Genomic DNA, 20,680 nt, shown 5'->3' with positions numbered 1-20,680 from the left:
CTAATCAAATGTGTTCTTTGATGTATTTAGTGCTTTGGGTTTTTTTCTAGCTAACAGACCCGAACAGTTTCCACTTCTTTGGCTCTGACCTCCTTCTGTCTTCTCCTCTCATAGCTCTTCTGCAAGCGAGCATTTCTCCCTCCAGCTTGCAGACCTCACAAATTTAATTTTTCACAGGCTGAGAAGACTCTCCCATGTCATTTACTGAGTGAGTAAAGGCATGAGGAAACAAATCAAGATTTCTATTTAAAGGATCAGGATTTGGGGAAATGCTGCTAAAAATGTAGGGTGCCTTACTTGGAATCCCACCCCCTTCCCTTCCAGCCTAGGTAGTGCCCCAGCACCACTGGATGCTAGCAGTGGGGAAATGTCTCTTGCCACCCCAAAATCTGCAATGATGGACAGACCAGTCTCTCACATTGTTTTTCTGTAAACCACAGACAATAAACATTTATAATGCCTTTGCAGGAAACAAAAAGGGATTTCAAGGGTTAGATTCTGACAAAGTACAGTTTGCAATAGGGCTTTTTCAGACAGAAATCCCCAATGAGTGGAAAAATTATGCTGAAAGCCTTATGCAAAGTTCTTATGTCCTTCCCATGAGGAAGCTGAGAACAGACTCAGCCCTTAGATTTGAGCAGTCAGCACCAAAGAAAACTAACAGACCAGTCTGGGGCTCCTGGACACTTACTTTGATCAACACCTGCAGACACTAAGGTGCAGGCAGTGCGAACGAAGAGAAGACAACAGCAACTCATATTTTGCTTCTGGCATTTTTTACTTAGTTCCACCATTTCTTTACAACCAGCCGGAAAACTTTACTCCCACTCAGAGGTCCTGGCAGTGTCAAGAGATCAAGCTCTTTGAGAAATGTAATCATTAACATGCAGAACAGCTGATTCGCTCACCCTTACACCCACTAGGGTTGCACAATAAAATATTGGTATTGGTTTTGTTGCAGTAATATGGCTGGGTATTACCTGGGCTTGGTCTGTACAAAAGGAAAAAAAGATCCTGCTCTGAAGAGTCTGAAATCTTCCCTTCAGATAGAACACCATTTTTTTTTTTTCTATTGATTTGAAAGAGAAAAGTACCTAGCAATGAACACCGGGCTACGTAGCAGTTGCCTGCTAACACTGAGTCCCCCTTTATCCCCCCGGCCTGCCTCAGAGCAGGTCACAGGCTGGTCCCTCTCATCGTGCTGCCTGCCGAGGGAAGATTTTCAAGACAAGGCCATCGTCATCAGGAAACTGAGAAGCAGAGCAGGCAAGAGGTGGGCTGCCACAGCCACAGTGCCCAGAGCCGATGAGGATGGTGCTAGAGGAAAAAGAGGGAGGCATCAGTGCAAAGAAACCAACAATTGAATCATTCCCCGTGGGGAGAAGATCCCTTTGTGCCACATCTGGGGAAGATCTTTGGCTTTCTGACTCAGGCTTTCTAACTGGTAAGCAGCCATCATCCTTGGCAGAACTGAATTTGCTTCCCCCCCATGCTGGGAGGCAAAAGGAGCAGGTGAGCACCACCCAGTGTTTGAAAGGGGCTGGGTGGATGGGCAGTGACAAGAGCCACTGGAAGGGGTCTGCAGTAGCCCAGAAAAACAGTCTCTGCTCTCCTGAACACAAGAGTAGCTAAAAGGACTTTCCAAGGCCTTGGCACAAGCACAGCTGAGAGCAGGACTAGAACTGCTTGGCAGTGCTGCCCAAGGCAACCACCTCGAGCAAGGTCCTGATTCAGGGCCCACATCAGCTTGGTGCACTCACTTCTCTTACAGACGACCAAAGGCACCTCACTTCCACAAGCCAGTGTTTATCCTTACTGTGGCCCCAGAATAAATATTTAAGGCACAACGATCAGAGGCCCTAACATACTACGTACGCTGAAATTGAGGTGTGACAACGATCATGTAGCCTTCTTGTGTTCCCCCAGTGAGCCCAATGTTCAGTTTATCCAGTTCTGCTTGTTTCCGTGTTCGGACCCACTCCTGGATGGGAGCCTTGTTCTGCCATTTCACCAGATCTCTAAGATTTGTCCCCAGCAAGCCCTTAACTTCAGCAGGCGTCAGGCTCTAGGAGAAATCGAACAGCAAGACTTACAGCAGGAATGGCAACAATACCTCTGATCAAGGAAAAGGTGAAGTTTATGTTAGCCCGAGTGTTAAGAACAAGAAAGACAAACTTCTAGTGAGTAGTTTCAGTTGGAATAATCTTGGCTTAGGTTAGGGGGATAAACACAGTGATTCTTCAAAGCCTCTTTCTGTTGTGCTCTCATGACACATCTCCTTGACACAAGCGAGGGCCTCAGTCCTTGCCCAGATCAGTAGGCTTTCTTCTAAAATTGATGATATCACTGCTAACGCTCTTGTTAGGAGATTTGTCACATAGCTGTGTACTGTAGCCTAGTGGAAGTCTCCTACTACTGCTCTGAGAGCTTGGACTAAAGAAATTCCCCAGTGAGATTGGGTAAGCATCTGTGTATGACTCCAAATTAAACTTCTTCAGAAGTTCCAGGTTGGTTCTCCACTTTCCACTAGTCAACTATCACTCTGAATGTGATGGAATGACTCCAGATTTACACCAATGGACAATGCAACCAGAAACAACCCTTTAGCATGACATACATGCAAGGAGTCAAACAATTTCAACATTCAGCTTACCATCAAAGAGTCTCTTCTTAACTTTGCCAGAGTATCAACTTTCATGTTCACGTTGTCCTTGCTTAGGGCTCTGAGATCCACACCAGGAGCACCACCTGTGACCAAAAAGAGAATGTTTTATTCCAAGCATGGAGATCAGCCCTCAAATTAGCAGTGATGTGTATCTGTATAGACTGGAGCTACGGTGACATCTTCTAAATTTATTAGGCTGGGGCTGCTAAAAGAGTAAGTTCCAACTGCAAAAAAAAAAAACCATGGATGCTAGTTCATTTTGCTGCAGGGTTTTATGATGTTGGTCATTAAATCAACTGCATCAAAGCCAGATGCTAGATGGAGGGGGGAAGAAGAGTTCACTCAGGCTGTGAATAAATTCTTGGGTTAACAGAGTAAATCTAAGTTTTGTGACATGGGGAATGGCTGTGAGATAAGCATTAACAATGAGCAGCTGGATTTCCAGGGGACCTAGCAGACCTTACCCATCCCAGAAGCCCCGAGTCTGATTTTCCCTGTGACAGCTGGGCAATTGATCTGGGGAATTTTATGTCAGGTACAGATTCCTTCAAGAATATTTAATGCCACCTACAAGTTGGAAAAGGATATAGACCCCCCAGAACTTTTAACAGTTTGGCTTTGAAAATTCCCAAATCTTAAGATGGTATTTGATCCCCACTCAGCTTCTGGCTACGACCTCCCTCTTTCCCTGTAAAAGACTGTTCTTTTACATACCTAAATATGGTTCAATGTGCGTATAGTAAGAAGATAAATAGTGCTGGTCTGAGAAAGCACGTTTTGCTTTAGCATATAAGATGTCTTTCGTAAGCTGGGAACAGGATGAAACATTCAGAGAAACCAGTCTGTAGAAAAATGAATATTTAGGAAGAGTTTTTATTATTTTCAATGTGAGCAAGTTTTTAATTATTCTGACTATCTCTCTGGGTTTCTCTACACAGGACAGATTACCTTCTCTTCCATAGAACCCTGGGTATTTCCCAGTAGATAGAAAAAGTATGGAGAGAAGCTAAATTTTAAAAATAATGACTCAGGCTACTGCTCAATATGATATGTCTCCTAAGTAATGATGGCTCTGATGGTGTAATGATAAGTTTGTGTGTTTGAAAAGATGTAGTTATTTAGTTAATTTAATTTAGCAGTCTTTCAGAGGAAAGTAAATGTCATCAACTCTGTTTTGCCTTTAGACACAAGCACGCATGCAAACCATGTTTTTTGTTGTCACTTGATGTACAATAAAAAAAAAATAAAATGCAAATTGGAGCCCTTCCTGGCAGAATGGAGAACAGCAGGCTTTTAAACCCGGACACAAAGCACATAGTGAGTTGCTTCCTAGATTTCCTTTCACTGGGTGCAGAGAAACCAAACTGAACCTGCTGATGCAAAAGTGTTTTTGCAAGCAGCCAAGAGCATCACAATATTTGACTCACTTCAAGCTGTTGGAGTCTATCATATTCAGCAAGGTTGCATTTAGAAAGCACAAGTGTTTTCTATCAATTGCTTTCAGTGCAGTGGCGTCCAAGGGATTTCCCAAGGCAACATAACGCTCAATCAGTGTAGTAGCCTAGAAACACAATTATATTTTTTTCAGAAGTTAATTTTAGCCAGAATCTAGGGTTTCATCTTCAAAAGAAAAACAAATGCAATAATTACAAAAATAAAAATAAAAAACATTTTAAATCTACTTGTTTGGACTTCAAAGATGGACCAACCATCTTTGAAACCACTAAGCTGGTTCTAAACCAGCAGTTCCCAAACAAGGAAGCAAACTTAGGCAGAAAAGCAAATCCAAATCCCCACCTGTTTATCTTTGGGCAGACGTTCTAGCAAGAAAGCCAGAGTGTTAGGTGAAGTTATCCTCCATTTTTTAATTTCCTCCAAGGTGGAAGAATTAATGAAGAGGCCCAGTTTGGAGAGTAGACTGTCAGGATACCCATCAGGGTATGTCTGTGGAAAGACTTTTGTTATTGCTATGAAGGCTCTTTATCACGCCTATGCTCTTTGCAAGATTACTGTGGAAAAGCCTAAAAGGCCTGCAAGGAAGAAGAACCAAAGCCAGTGAGATTACTTGAGCACATCTGTCAGGCATTTTTCTGTATGATAGCTCAGGCAATCAGGGCCCAGGGATGGAACAAAACCTGCAGCAATGCAAACTGACTCAACAGAGACCTGAGTGGAGGTATACCTTGAAGCGGTGAAGGCTAACCAAACACTGGACCAGAAGCACAGTCAGCAGATCAGGAGAAGTGATTATTCCCCTCCATTTGGCTCCTGTGAGACCCCATCTAGATACTACATCCAGTTTTGGACTCCCTGATACAATAAAGACTTTGATAAAATCTAGAAAACACTAGGAAGTCTAGCCGAGGTCCATACTGGCTGAGGGGCTGGAGCCACAACATAGGACATGGAGCGGTGGGGCTGGGGAAGCTGGGTATTTCAGTCTGAACAAGAGAAATTTAATTACCAGAGAGGATTTAATTACCATCTTCAGCTACTTACTGGGAGATTATAGGGAGAATGGTACCACAGTCTTCTCAGAGGTATATGGTGAAATGATAAAGGTCAACAAGCAATGAGAATTCTGAATAGGTATTAAGAAAAATCTATTTTCACATTAAAGGTGGTCAAACATTGGAAGAGGAGTGCAAAGAGAGGGAGGAGTCTCAGTCCTTGGAGACACCAAAACTCAACTGAACAAGTCCCTGAGAAATCTCATCAGTGGGTAATTTGGCATTCTTCAGCCTGGCATTACCTGATCCAGATTCTCCTTCAGCACAGCCAGTTGCTCGTTACTGAAGGCATAGGTCAGGAGCTGAGAGAGGTGATTCTCCAGAGAGACATTCTTCAGGCAAGCACGTAACTCTTCAGGTGTATACAGAATAGGCATCATGTCATCGTTAAGAACTGTCTCTGTTATCTTCTTGTCATCTGGGCAACCTGTTGAAGAAAGTATTAAATATACCAACACCACTGCCCCTTGTTAAATCCTTTTGCTTCAAGCTTTGAGTGCTCCCTTTATGGAGATAGAGAGGTATGCATTGTCCACCCTCCCCCTGGGCAACCCACCACCAAGTGTTTCATAGCTCAACTCAGACAAATTCAGGGAGTCCCACGGGCACTGGGGTCAACCCCGATACCAGGGGGAACACTGCTGTTATGGATCAGAGAAAGCTCCCATACCACTAGCACGCTTGTGCCTAGAAGGCAGGAGTTCTTCAACAATGGTGGCCAGCTGTTCCCTTGACAAAGGCGAATCGTGCGCAAAGTTTTTCAGCCAAAGAGTTAAAGCATTCTGCAAAGAAAAAGTTTCATCAGGAAGATTTTCCAATCTTGGGTATATCATCAGCATAATAAGTGATTATTCACACAGGTGAGAAGCCTTACTGTTGAAATACTATGGGCAGGTAGACTCCTGCTAGAAGGTTAGAGACCTGTCCTTGGTTTGCCATAGTCTAATTTCTAAGTGCTTAAACTCTACCGTATTCCATGCCCTGTAAATGATTTTAACTCCTCACAAAGCTCTGTATATAGTTAATACTGCTTTCTGCCTCTGGTCCTCTTCTGACAGTTATAGGAAGAAGATTACAGTGATCTGGATGGGCAGTTGCAGGCCATCTGACTTGATTAATCCACACTTTTCATAGACCATCTGGCTCCTTTGGCATGAACAACTGCCGACAACAGCCCCCATCATTTTTCTACTATACTGCAGAACCAGGAGTGCTTCCCAAACTCCTCACACCCCTGTGAGTAACCCACCTTGGGGATCTTCTGCAAGATGCTGTGATCAAATACAGGAATCAACCCACTGAGCTCATTCAAGGTAGAAGCTGACCATGCTGAAGGAGGCCTGCATACAAAAATTAGCAGGGATTAGCTTTCAAGGAAAAATAAATCACACACACAAAAAAAAAACAAACTTAAAAGTTGCCAGCATTATGCCTTTATAACATTTTAAGTTAAGAAAGTAGAAGATTTATATCTTGAAACTTCTCAATCACTTCCTGTTACACCAACCTTAATTCCAGTGGAGCAGAAGCAACTGTTAGTAACATGAATAGGGCAGCTGTATAAGAAAATGGCATTTAACAAACACATTATTTTCTTAAGCATGAAAACCAAAGAATATCATATCTGCTACTCACTATTGCCCATTCAGTGCCAAGATCTTAGATCATTTGACACAGGAAGAATTTTGCCTCTTTGCACAATGTCTCTTAGATACAGCAAGGGACTTATTAAGCATCTGGCAGTTTAGGAGGTGGAAACAGAATGTTTTCTGAAAACCGTCAGCTGATAAACAGCTAGAGCCCACCTGTGTTCATCAGGACCATCTCAGAGGAGTTTGGTTAGGGAAAAACAGACCACAGAAAAGGGGGGCTATAACTACAGCAGGTGAGACACAGAAATGACTATATATTTTTCAGTTGAATTCCAGGCTAAATTTTCAGCTGAAAGAAGTTCAAATAAAAAAAATTAAAAGGCCCAATGTGAAATTTAAAACAAATTATTCAACTTTATGATCAAGCTGGTCAGCTGGAATTCACCTACATATCAACAGGACAAGGGTTTTGTTTTAGGGAAGTATTTTGCAGATGCCAAGAAGATAAATGCATACCCAAATGTAGTGTTACCACTGCTGATCACACTCTTAATAGCCTCTTCTTGATCAGGCAGGAAAGATTCACACTGGCTTAACTGCTCCAGCAAACTCCCACCAGAACCTCTAATGTATTCTTCACCCAGGTCACAGACCAGATGACCCAGAATCTCTGCATTTTCCTCGTTCACTTGTGTTCCAGAAATTTTCTGAAGTAATACAAGACAGAGACATTAAATAGAACTGGATACCACCGTAGAAGAGCATTCTTGGTCTTGTTGACAGCTGACAACCCCAAACTCTCCATGGCTTTGAGCAGAGTAGTCTCCTGACCACATACCAGACATGCTAGAGCTTCCAAGAGCAGCTGTTGTCGCTCAGATGACTCTCTTTGCAGAAGATCAAGATTGGCTTTCCCAACACTAGCAAAGTACTGCCTACAGCTTCCTGTTGCTGCGTAGTCTGAAGGACTAGAAAGACAAACATTGTGAATTCTGCTGGGTGAGATCAAAAAAATGGTCAAATCAAATGTTTTCCACACCCACAGTCTAAACTCCATGCAGTTTTCTTCTCAAAGATTGAAGTCCACATTTTCCAAAAACATGTTTTCACCTTAAGGACTCTATTGTGAGACTCAGATAAAATTGTTCAAGATCTGGATACAGAACCACAGGGGATAGCTACTGGAGCAAAGAAATCCACTCTACTGTCCATTTCATCCAATGCTGTAAGGGAAAAGCCCCTCAGAGAGGCTGAAAAGTACTAAAAAGCCATAGTGGTTTCACATCAAGACAGAAATATCTAAAAAGAGCTTCATTCTGTTTTACCAGTACAAAGGTAAAACTTCAGATTAAATCTGAAAGGACCTTAAAACGGTTTGAAAGCTTTCCACAATATGATTCTTTTTCTGTAAGGATGCCTGAACAAATTGGAAATTTATGTCAAACATGAATTAGTCATTACCAGCTAGCTTATAAAGTCATGCCTTTTTTTCCCACCAATGCCTAACACAACAACATGAAAACCATAGCACATTTACCTTAAAAATAGCAACAGGTCTTTAGGATAGCTATCTAAATCCTTGGGAATCCCATGCAGCGTCACCATCTTCACTAAGCAACTCAGCTGAAAGGATACCAGAGTTTATATCAGAGAAAGAAAACAGCATGAGAACACAAGAAAATAAAAAATAAAAAATAAAGATTTTACCCCACTTGAAAGAAAGAAAGAAAAAGAGAAATCAGAGATTTTGGTTCCTGAAACACCTAGCCATCTGAGTTTTGACTTTACCTCTCCCTGAAGAAATTAAAAACAGTGTGATTGAGACCCAAGACCAGTTACATTTGTTCCAGTCCCTTAAGCTGAAAGTATTCTTGTTCTTGCTGAACAATCCTGATTGATATCTCCATTGCAATATCAAATGCAGCATTTTGGAACACAGGAACTGACCTGGTCTTCTCCTAGCTGGACGTTCTTCTTCTTCATGGCTTTGGCCAGCTGCTGAACTCTTTCTGTTCCTATTTCATTGCCAGCTGTGCATGTGTAGCCTTGGAGAACTGACTGGGAAAGCCTGAACATTTACAGAAAGCAAATCAGAGGTGCAAGAACTTCAGGAGAAAAGTCAGTGATGATCTGGCAAGTCTGGCTTACAGGCACATTTTGCAGCTAAAACCCTGGTAGGCCTTGGTGCTACATGCCTGTGTTTGTGTTTGCATGGTATTTTCCCATCTCTTGCTATAGATTGAAAATGATGGGACAGCCATTTGTGACAAAGGAAATATGGTAACACAAGCAAAGCAAGCAAAGGAAACAGGAGAGTAAAATAACACTACCTGCTGAAGTCAGGCTCTCTCTTTATCACATCACTGAAAAACATGGCAGCCTGCGGAGCAAAGCCAGATTGATAGTGGTTTACCATGCTCTTCTGCAACATTCACTTGTATTTTCATACAGATTTGCAGAGTGGTCTCATAGCTCTGCAATGTCCAAGGCTGATACTGAGGGGTGAGAAGGACATCAGCCGCTAGCATGTTACCTGTTCTCGGGTCCACATTTTTCTGTTGAGATCTTCAATACTGGGCTTCTCATCCTCAAAAACAAGCAATGATTTTGGGATGTAACTAGCCAGAGCGTCAGGGACACGTTTAACCAACTCAGCAGGGTGGCTTACACTGGAAGAAATCTTCAAACAAACAAACAAACAAACAATACATACATTCACATATATACAAACAAACAAAAAAAATCATTCCAACACTGTGGCTAAAATTAAAAAAATCTGGAGAAGAAATGAAAATTTGGAAAGAGGCCATGGAATATCCTCTGCTGATCATCTGGACATTTGTCAGAGACCTAATATGAAATATTTCCTGTTTGACACATGCATCAGACTAGGAGAGCTGCATGGAGCTAACAGTTGAGGCCCTGATGGAAGGGAATGATTCTGTCTCTATCGCTTTCCTGGCTCCTGGCTTTGTGCCCTAAACATCTTCAGTAGGTCAGAAAGGAGGGACACTGCTTCCCTCTCTGACAACCCAAACAATAACTCAACTTTTGAAGATATGTTGCAGAGCAATCCTGTGCTGAAGGAATGCTGCACATGCAACTTGAAGGTTAAAGTAGTAGCTGGGAAAAGTGGGAAAAGAAATCCAAGACCTGTACAGTCACACAAGGGAAATGGCATAGTGCATTGCTAGAGTCTGTCCTAAAAGGGGCTTCCTGAGAGCAGCCTTCACTTCTCACACAGTCTCACCCCAAACCATGGCAATAACCTTTTCCTGACAGCATCTTATCAAGTCAGGGGGGAGTAGTTTCTAGGTATACCCTGTAGAAAAACTCTCTCTTCTGCCCCAGGCCCTAAGAGGCTTGGCAGGTCATGCTGGCTGGCAGCCAAGGACATCTACACAGGTCCAGGGATAGGGACATGGGATGCCTGTCCTGCTGCACACTCCGGTTAGCAATGACAAACACCCCCGAGGGAATGCTGTGTGTGTGTGCAGGTATGTGCCAATGCCTGGCCCCAGGTAACCAGTGTTCTTGGCTGTGAGTCATGGGAGCTTTGCTAATTTGTGACGTCCATAGAGAAAAACAATTTCACCATTTCCACAAATGTCCTTTTCAGAGCAGAGGGCAGGGTCACCAACTGCTGGACAAACTCAGGCAACTTAATGGCTTCCAAGATCACTTCTGGAGGGAGACTTTGAAGCGTGCTGCTGCTGAGGCCAGCCACCAAGCTCCCTAGCTTTGCCAGGCTCTGTCCATCTGAAATCTGAAGGGTAATACATGCAGGCATGAGTACACAAAGGGCCAAAGATCAGTTGTGCAACTATCTATACTGAGTGTAAGGTGCATTTCTGGACCTCATCCTTTGTACCTGATAGCCAGAGCGGAGCAGTTTATTGATAATAGCACTGGACTGGTCAGCATTCCAGCCACGAACTTCACCCAGGGCAGGAAGAGATGCGTCGAGGTCTTCATCACTTATTTTATTTTCGATGTCGGATACGGACAGCCCAACAGCAACCTGTCCCAATTCATGCAGGATTGCAGGAGTGAAATGGTCAAACTTGCTCACCAAAGTAGATGCAACCTGAAAAGGTCCCAAACATACAGAAAAGAAAGAAGAAGAATGAGATGAGCCTATTGGATCCTACAGGCTTCGGATGTGTTAAATCACTAGATTTTCTGCCTCAGATTTGTGTGATGGACTGCCTCTACCAATGAGATGTGCAGATCAGAAAACACCAGCCAGACACCACAATAAAAATAAATAAATAAATAAATAAATAATAAACAAGGTGAGCTCTAGGAGTGTATATGGGAGGAAGCACAAGAGTTGAATCCTCAATTCTCAAAAATATTGTCTAGCTGAGTGAAGAACTGAGGTGAGGCTGGACAGCAGATTACCTGCAGTTCCTCTGTTGTCAGGAAGGAGGGAGCTCGCTCTCTATTTATTCCTCTGTGTGTCACGTTCAACGGGCAGTTCTTAGTGATCCTGTGGGCCAAGCTTAAAGCATCGTCTCTGCTCAGGTTGCTCACTGCGGAGGGGCTCAGGTAGCAAACAAATCTTTCTGGGAGACTGCAGGTGGGAGAGAAGGGGGAGAGGTTACCGGTCTGATAGGCAATGACTCTGATTTTTCCTCTTTTTCCAGAGGATGCTCTTTTCCAGTGCATATTTCCCCTGATTCGTCTTAGCTCCGATGATGCTCCTGTTTATGGAGAGCACAGCTGTGTCATGCAGAACTGCCCAGCTGCAGGATGCGCAGTTGGTCATCCACTGGTGAATGGCACTGCATGACAATCCTTTCTCAATGATTCTCATTTCTCACTGAATATTTGTTCACTCAAATACCTGCAGCAGGGACAGCTATTAGCTACCCTCCCAGAAAGGGTCCAGCCCACCCGTTAATGCCAGGCAGCCTTAATGAGGCACAGCCCAAATAACGAATGGAGAAGAGCAAACAAACAACCCCGATGACAAGAATCATTTGCTGGCACCATTTGGGAGCAGGGAGAAGGTACTTGTAAACTGCTTACCCTTAGGTAGAAACTAAATTAAATGAAGGTCTGAAGCTGACCTGTCTGAGTCCTAGGCCCCCATCACCAGCTAAGCCAAGCTGAGCACTGATGCCAAGGTTCTTGGAGCAGTAAATCCTACCTGTGACGGGCTGTCTTGCACATCAGGGACTTGCCCTGCCTTTCTTTGCCCTGCACAGACACTGAGCCCCAGGAAACCATTTTCCCTTTATTATTCATCTGAGCAAAACAAGGGCTCTCCCTGCCCAAAGGCATCTCTGGGACTCAATAGGGAGGAAGGTGCTACACCAGGTTTCAGAGGCTACCTGCCACCCAAAGTGACATCCCCAACAAACCAGTAACACTCCCAAGGGAAACGGTGCCAAGATAATTTGCTGATGGTTCACATACCTTCTCACCGAAGCACACACGGCAGTTTCTGATTTCCCAAAAAGAGAGAGAGAGAGAGAAAAATAAAGGCACTGTGATAGGAAAACGTATACAGAGCCATGTCTGAAACTTCCGTAGGGAAATTAGTTGGTAAGAAACTCACCATTGACAGGGGAGCTGGAGCACTGAGCAGGGAGAAAGAGAGAAAAGAGATACCAGTGTAACTGCACAGTGATGTTAATGCAGTGCTATCTGTGATCATTTCATACAGAGAAGCATGGGAGCTACCACCATTTGTACTTGGATCTGGCCTGAAAACACACAAATACCTAGATCCAAAGCTCCTATCCTGACATGTTAGGTAGTTGCCATCTGCAAAGTTGATACCACTACTGGTTTTGTACTTTAAGCAGCCAGAACGTTCAGGGTTATGCAAGTCCTCCCATCACTCAGGCATCAGGCCCATGGGACGGACTGCTCCCAAGATCTGAGTGTGGTCAGTCAGCGACACCTTCCCTGCAATGTCTGGTGATGTGCGTGTGCCACAGGTCTGCAAAGACCTGGAGAAGCCATCCCCACCATGCTCAGCACTTCGGAGACACCACTCCAGGTGTCTCTGAAGGGCAGTTAGCACCCACCTCCCTCACAACACCCTTCATTTGGTTTGTAGCAGCTGATGCCCATCAATGCCCTGCCGTCGGGAGAAACCACGCTGACCACCAACCTACACATGCTTTGCAAGCAAAGACATGGGTGACCTTTCAAACACAGAGTTTGCCTTACCAGGTATGTCTCAGCAGAAGCTGTATCAGCCGCCAGCCAACCTGGAAGACAACGTGATGTGATTTAGCAGCAAATGCAGGACACAGGCTCATTCTCAGTCCAACCCCCAAATGGCTTAATACGTCCTGACCCTCACTCATCTCACTGCATTATTCTGTTCTTTGTTCTGGGCACAGTATTTCACAGAACCATTTCTGTCAGTTGTGGCCAAGCTTTCGTTGTTTTTCACACCTCTCCTGCTAAGTCCTTCACTGGATTAAAGCCCTCCAATGCTGCAAGACTGCACAGGGCACAGGCAGTGCCCATCAGTGCCAGCCCTCGCTCCAGCCCTGCCTAAGAGCTCGGCAGGGATTTACCAAAAGAAACCAACCTGTCACCGCCGGCTCTCAGCAGGTCTGTGCAAGCTCTCCACTACCCTACACTTTGTTTCCCAACAACTTCCCTACTCTACACATTGTTCCCAAAGTAAACTTGCATCTCCCCTCCCAGTACCGTGAAGTTGAAAATATGGTGAAATGTGAGCTTAGAAACCAAACCAGCATGCACAAACTCAGTTCTCCTTGGTAATACTATTATTTTCTTCAGATTAGAAGCCTGCCAAGCTCAGTGTCTCTTGTGTACAGAAAAATGAAAAAGGTTAAGGCAGGGACTTCCATTGGTTTGTGACAGGACAGAACAAGTGACTGCAACAAATGCCACACGAAACCAGAGGCTGGGAGAGGGAGAAGACAATGGTTTAAGCTCCTGAGGTTACACTGGAAGCTGACAGGCACAATTTGGGTGGTGCTGAGTCACTGCCGAGTTGTTTTTGTCCGTGTACTTCTCACACAGGAGTGTTCTCCCTCCTGGGGAAGAGGGAAGATCCCCAAATGCTGGTGTACTGCGTGGTGCTGTGACCTGTTGTTCCTCCACACCCTATGGCTAAAAGCCTAGGCTGTGCAAGACCAGAACAGTCCCAGTCAAACCCATGGCAATATTAGGGCTCAAATCAATGTGATAGGAGACCCTTATCACTGAGCTGCGGTGGGGAAGGGGGAGGAAGTGGCTTATTGGGGGTGAATAAGTTCTCCATACAATGACCCACATTAAGAAAGGGATTGTAAAATAGCTTGTAGGGATGGATTAGAGGAGTCCCTAATTAGTGTAACAGCTTTTTTGAGTACTACTTGCTACACCTTCTTAATCATTTAATTAATAGAGAACTGCCACTACATAATAGGCAAAGGAACCATACCCATAGGTGGCCACATGCGTTCCTCTAACCCTAAGACACGTTAGATTTACTCCTAGATAAAGTCCCAGAGGAGTTACCGAAGTAACCAAGAGCTCAGTGCCAGAGGCCATGCTTCCCTGCTTGCAGAAGGAGCTGGGACTATTTCCACCCATAATAATCCCTTCCTCCTCACCTCAAGATTAGACCTTGGAAAAATAAAGCCAAGCCCTCTGGCCCTGGTCTTGGAAAGGTCTTACACATATGTTTATCTTTAAGCACAGAAATCATCCCATTGACCTGAAAGAGCAGTGCTCAGAGATCCATGTGGGAAAGGAGGAAGAGGAAGATTGGCTTCTCCTTCTGCAAGATCAGGGAGGCCCCCAGTTCACTATCACAACAATCCTAATTCTATGTAAGGGCTACAGACTCCTCTTGTGTCACGACTCATCAAAGATATGTGTTCATTGCTCTGGAAACAAAGCCTTTCCAGAACACTGCTGTCACTCCCGTGCCTTGTTAGTGCCCAGGCACGGCAGCCGTAAGGGACGGGACCAGCTCCGTCCCCCACAGGCATTGTGCTGCTCACTGTTCAGATGCTCTCCAGAGCCTCGCCTCACTGTTGCGCCATCAGGTTGCTGAGCACTGCCCAGTCTCTGCACTGTTTTTTACCCTTTACAATAATGCCATTCATGTTGGTAGTGTGGCACTGCCACGCTTAGATCTCCCGTCCTTTCCTTCAGGAACTTGTTTCAGAGACTCTCTGAAACTCGTGTTTTCTTTCCTCTTTGATTCATCCCCAAAAGAGAAGTAGAAGCAAACCATTACATTCAAATTCTCTATAAGCTCAGCACATTTCTGATACTCTGTCTTTCCTCCATCTCCAGCTACCTGGGGCATTTATAGAAAATGGGTAGATGAACAGAGGCAAGTATAGCAAGAAGTTGGATGATTTCTCAAGGCTGCACGCTGAGCTGCTGGCCACCATGAGAGCACACCACCAAAGTTACTGACTTGCCAGTCTTAAAAACAATTGCATTAAGAGCCATTAACTTTTACAAGCAACCTGTGCCCTTCTACTGGACAGAGACTTCTCTCCCTGTACAGGATGTCAATATAAAATTGGAAAATCAGATTTTGATCAGGGTTTCCCAGAGGCACCTGCACATTCCAGTAGAAGGAGCAGTGAACAGACAGCTCTGCGATGACGGGAGGAAAATGAATTCCATTTTTGTACTTCCATTCTGTTTGCTACAGAAACTAATACATTTTGGTTCGCAGACACAATAACAAGCAGTGCTAAAGGCTGGGGATTTCAAGCAACCACCAAAGTAATGTTCAATGACATTTCAGCACAATCTTCCCTTTTGAGGGCTATCTCAGCTACAGCTGTTTGTGAGGAAAATCCTCCCAGGACACCCGTCACCCTCACGGTAATACTCACCAACCAAAAGGAGGAAGCCAAGCCGTGGGAACAAGGGCAGCATTTCTGCAGAGGTCTTTAAAGTGCCCATGCACACAAGGAATCACCTTATGTCAGCCAAGAAAAATCGAATATGAATAATACTTAATTATAAAAATAAAAATAGGAGAGCTGAAAGGTGCTCATTCAAATAACTGTCCTGCAAATGATCTTGCACATATCAACACACTTCTCTAAACCTACCTGAAACTGGATCCAAAGCACACAACTATTGAAGGTCTGCTAAGTCTGGCAAAACACTTCATTACACGAGAGTTACACTTCATTACATGAGAGTTACACTTCATTGCATTCAGTTAGTTAAGCTAGATTCCTCTCCGGGAGAAGACAGTATCAGTTTGCAGAGCCCTGCTTGGACGATTACGGGTGGCACTCACCTTCCAGCTGCTGGTTGCTGAGTTCTTAGCACGCAGGTCTCCAGTTGTAGAGCGCTGCTTTTGACTGAGCAAACCAGGGTGTGTCTCCAGCTTCTGAAAGCTACATCTGAAATTACAGGATGGATTTGGAGCGCTGGACACACCTGTAAGTTCTTGAAGATGCAAATGTTCAACAGTACAAATAAAAGTCTGTTATTTGTTAATGCTTGCCGTTCCCTAAGATACCACAGGATACCAAGCCCACAGCAAGGCTGCGTAGAGGGACAAGAGCAGTGAATGGATGCATTCCTTCCTTGCCCTGCACAGGACCCATCTGCCACTCACAACAACCTCACAGCTCCAGAATTGTACTCCCTGAGATCCCTGTCTCCCTATCACCAGAAACAGCCTTTCCCTCAACAAACATGCAAATTTACTAGAACATTTACTAGAACTTTACGGGCTTTCAGTCCAGCAGGCTGCTCTACTCCAAAAAGTAAGCAACGTTTAAAGAGCTGGCATTTGGTTATAAGGGATCTGCATGCATGCAGAGGAATGCCGTGACGGGTTTGCCCCGCTCATTTGGTTGAGCAACACACAGTGGGATTCCCCACCAACTCCCCAGAACGACGCGTCAGCAGCCAGGGGGATCTCCTCGATTGAACTTGTGTCCTCTCCAAGCTAAAGGTCAGTTGTAAGGACTTCAGCTAAGAAATTGCCCACAGGAATCTCTTGATTTCTTTGGACGCAAGTGAGTAATTCTGTGTACTCAGAATTGAAAAAATCTTTGTTTGGTCACTTTATTGATGTTTTTCAAGAGAAGTTTGAAAAGACAGTTGTGTCCCAAAGTCCGGCTTGTCCCATCATGCCCACCTACAACCCAGGTGTTTGTGGCAACATGGAGAAAAGGTGGTTTTGACTCACGGCACGTACCTGAACCCCTGCTCCCTCCCCACTCCCAGCTTTCTTAGCACACTTAACATGTTTATCAGCTATTTTGAAACTAGCATAAGAATACTGGTTCATACTTGTGGTTTGTCTGACTCAGAAGTCCAAAGGATGCCAAACATGAAAGCAACTCTCATCAGCACCCATCTAAGCCACCTCTGTCTATGTAAACTTGAAACTCGTAATTTTATAAATAGTCAGGTTCATGGATTCCCAGTTCAAAGCAAGAAGACTCTTCTCCAGAAAATCCAGGTCTCCTTGAGATGGATGGAAGAACCTTCAATCAGGCTTCAAATACCACAGCTTTCAGAGTCTTGTGCCTTTTGGAAAGACAGCATTGCAAGCAGGCTGGCCAGGAAGGGGGCTCAGATAGGCACGCGTTGCTCTGGAGCCCTGATCATGCTGCTGGGAGAACTGCAGGTCCACAAAACAGTCAACGAAGAAAGCAACAAAGAGCACGTGGCACAGCATGCCTCTGCCATCTGCAGCCAGACCCATGGCTCTTCACCAGGGTATCAGGAGGTGAATCAGAAGAACAGGGAAGAGCTGAAAAGCAGAAAAATCAACAGTGAGCCTCGGCCACGGATGAGGAAAACAGGGGAGGGGGGCAACGCAGAGCGTCAGGATTTTCTGCTTGTGTTAGTCAGGAAATCATGCATACCTAAAAAGTGTGCAGATCACCCTCCCTTCTGGGGAGAGAAACTAAAGTTCACAAAGGCAAGGAGGAACTTTCATCTGTAAACAAACTTATTTTTCTTAACTCTGTTCACAAGGTGGCTGAGCAGAAGTATCTAGTACCTGGCATTTGTGTTCATACCAAAGAAAATTTCAGACTATTACACAGGATAAGGCTGGAGATGATTTGTGGTATTGTATCTGCTTGAGTAAGAATAAATAAGAGCTGCAGCCTCCTGAAATAGGCTTCCAGCTAGAGGGTTTGGGCTGCGATCCCACCTCCAGCCACACCACTCCGTAGCACTGGATCAGCAGCTGGGCCTGTTGCAGGTTTTCCTGTACTTCCTAGATGCCAGCCTGCCCCAGCCTGGGACACAGCCACAGAAATGCGGGAGGCTCAGCACTGCTTTCAGAGCAGGGTAAGATCCCTCTGGTGGACGGCCAGTGAGGAGAACATCACCACCTCTCACAAAGTGACGTGACTCTAGAAAAGCAGATTTTATGCCACAGTTCAGTAATAACCTTCACGCTAACCAGCGAGGACGTGGCCTAGGAGCCTCACTCCTAAAATATTCTTAGCAACGTGCAGCAATTCAGATAGCACCGTGACTAAGGAAGAATTTGCAGCCCGCACCCAGGCAGACAAGTCTTTCAGGGGACAGAGCCTCGCACGCCCTCCGCTACCACCTCCCCTGAAGCAGAGCTCTCCCTGTCATTAATGTCATTTGCACCACGTTCACTTCCTAAGCCCTGCTTTCCCCACCCTCTATGAACCTTCCTCATTTTGCAGCATCAGGCCTCTCGGGTCTCTTGCAAACAGATGGGAACACAGCGCACGCAATGGGAGTGCTGGTAAAACTCCCTCTTGGTGGGAGACAACCAGAGATCTCCTCTCGCCCAACACACAAAGAGCTGGAAGAGGTCGCAGCCCTCCCCTTGCACCACGGTGCAACTGCAAATACCTGGATTGGTAGAGGTGCATCCAGCCTGCCATTGCATAGGCATGTGGGGAGGATTTTAGAGCTCACCTCTAAAAACAATCACTTCTAGCTCAGTGCAGTTACCACAGAGACCTCCCTCTGCCTTCTCTTCCCTCTTGCATTCCTCCCTCAGGTGTCAGGGCAGGAGGGAAGTCAGTGAAATCTGCAGAGGGTGGCCAGGAGCAGGCCAGGTCTAAGCTGCAGTTTGTGCCATGGAGAAACGAGTCAGCACATTGACAACCCTCTTCTCACCCAGCCCGACCCTGTGTGTGCAGCATCAAGTGCAGCTCACGAGTTCTTCAGCAACACCAAATGGCTGCCGAGGTGTTCCTGCCATGGTAAGCCAGGTGTGGCAACAGGCAATAAATCTCCCTCGATCCCAGCTCCACCATGCACGCCACACACCCCGTTCAGCCCAAAATCATTGGACTTCCCCATAATTTTCATGACAGGGCCTTTGTACTCTTCCCGAAAAGGCAGGGCTCCCATCGGTTCGGTCCCACACGCTGGGGCAGCAGAGCCAGGTCAGCAGATAGGTGCTCGCACCACGGGTGAATCCTCATCAGACAGGTTGGAAGGTGACAGGCACAACAGCAGCTTTTAGGGAGACTGGACAGAGAACCAGAAAGTGAGGTGGATAAGGTTAAGTCTCAGCCTAGAGCAAATCCCTTTGGTGGGGCAAGGAAAGGCCCAGCTTGCTGTAAGAGTCGGGTGAGCTCTGTGAATCCCTTGCAAAGGGCCGTGCCTAGAGTTGACAGAAGAGATAAAGACAGAAGTGATGCAAAGCCTGCGGCCTAAGGTATAAACAGACCAAAGCCCACAAAAGTGGTGTTATAACACAGTCATCACTTGCACTTAGCTCTTCTGTTATCCTCCCTGCACAGATCTCAGGCTTACTGGGACTTGGCACACAAAGGAAGACTCCCCAGTAACTGAACTAAGCCTCTGTGAAACCTCTCCTCTCCTTATCTCTCTAGAAATGCAAACAAGGAAATAGTGCTAAATAAACGTCCACATCTGAGAACTGTGATTTCATTGATAACAAACCAGGTATTGCTCCATTGCTCACTGTTTCCACTGCAGAACTGTCCTGCCCTCGCTCCTGCAGCCCTGGACCACAACTGCTGTCGCTCCTTGCTTCTTGCAGAAAAGAAAGTCAAGAGGCCTTTCAAAATGTTTATCAGAACAACTCTTGCCTTAATAGTGGATCAGACCTAAAACACTTTGCCTGGAGCAATCTTCCAGGTCAACAGTCTGAAAGGTTCTGGGTTAAGGCATTTTTGAGAGCTCTGTCTTGCAGGTAGCTTATAAATAAGGCTTTCCATTTGAATATGCTGTTGGTCAGTGTTGGTAAGAAGAGAGCTTTAGCATAATTATGCAGCTATGATGTCTGGCATCGCAGCCTTTGCAGCACAGAACGTTTTGGCCCATTTTGGCTCCATATCTCCCTTTCTCTGCACATCAATGGATTCAAAAGGACCAAGCAGAGGCAGCTCAGACTAGAGAAGGAGCTGACCCTTCACACAGGCAATTAAAATTGCACAGCTTTGTCTCAATGGGTGGCAGATACTAGAAGTAACCACTGGTTCAGAAAGCAACTGTACAAAAATCCTCTGTTTGGATCTATTACAAATGCAAGTGTGGTTTTGAATTGACAAGACTGATTCTTATCTCGGAGAAGACCTTCAGAAGAATGCATAAGCACACAGGTCACATCCAGCTATGCGACTCTGGCATTGTGTATCTGCTCGTTAAATGTCAGCTAGAGATTTTTATAAACAAGGCAGCATTTCGCTCAATACACAGCTTGTCTCACTTCTACTTGCTTAAGCATTCAGTTACAAGTAGGGAACATGTGAAAACAAACATCATTGGCTTTGAGATGTCACTGTGCCCACGCCTACACATGCCAGTGTGGTCACAAGAACCTGACTCTGAGGGTTTGTGTCTGGTATCTCAAGCAAGTCAGTTGATCCTCACCCCCTACACTAACAAACATTCGCTTAAGGCTCTTCCTAAATTGCGAAGAAGACAAGAAAGTTGAGGGTCTGCCTGCCATCAGACACGTGGGCTCC

The 20,680-nt window shown here is 45.2% G+C and overlaps 1 protein-coding gene across 1 annotated transcript; it reads right to left on the bottom strand.

Moving 5' to 3' along the window:
- Positions 1 to 759: 759 nt before the first annotated feature.
- MSLN (mesothelin) lies at positions 760 to 16,052 on the bottom strand. The gene is made up of 23 exons (XM_035340014.1): positions 16,024 to 16,052; positions 15,608 to 15,693; positions 12,954 to 12,994; positions 12,334 to 12,355; positions 12,192 to 12,219; positions 11,172 to 11,343; positions 10,639 to 10,854; positions 10,363 to 10,533; positions 9,301 to 9,447; positions 9,098 to 9,147; positions 8,715 to 8,835; positions 8,305 to 8,390; positions 7,606 to 7,735; positions 7,284 to 7,474; positions 6,425 to 6,515; positions 5,846 to 5,957; positions 5,418 to 5,602; positions 4,463 to 4,609; positions 4,093 to 4,226; positions 3,380 to 3,507; positions 2,654 to 2,748; positions 1,876 to 2,065; positions 760 to 1,317 (listed from the first exon to the last, which is right to left on the bottom strand). The coding sequence occupies exons 2-23, from the start codon at positions 15,675 to 15,677 to the stop codon at positions 1,223 to 1,225; spliced, it is 2,622 nt and encodes an 873-aa protein (XP_035195905.1). The 5' UTR covers positions 15,678 to 15,693; positions 16,024 to 16,052; the 3' UTR covers positions 760 to 1,222.
- Positions 16,053 to 20,680: the final 4,628 nt, after the last annotated feature.

The sequence above is a fragment of the Oxyura jamaicensis genome, chromosome 14, assembly GCF_011077185.1.
Source record: "Oxyura jamaicensis isolate SHBP4307 breed ruddy duck chromosome 14, BPBGC_Ojam_1.0, whole genome shotgun sequence".
Lineage (NCBI taxonomy): Eukaryota > Metazoa > Chordata > Aves > Anseriformes > Anatidae > Oxyura > Oxyura jamaicensis.
Note: the sequence above shows the minus strand (reverse complement) of the source record. Positions and strands in the feature narration are given on the sequence as shown.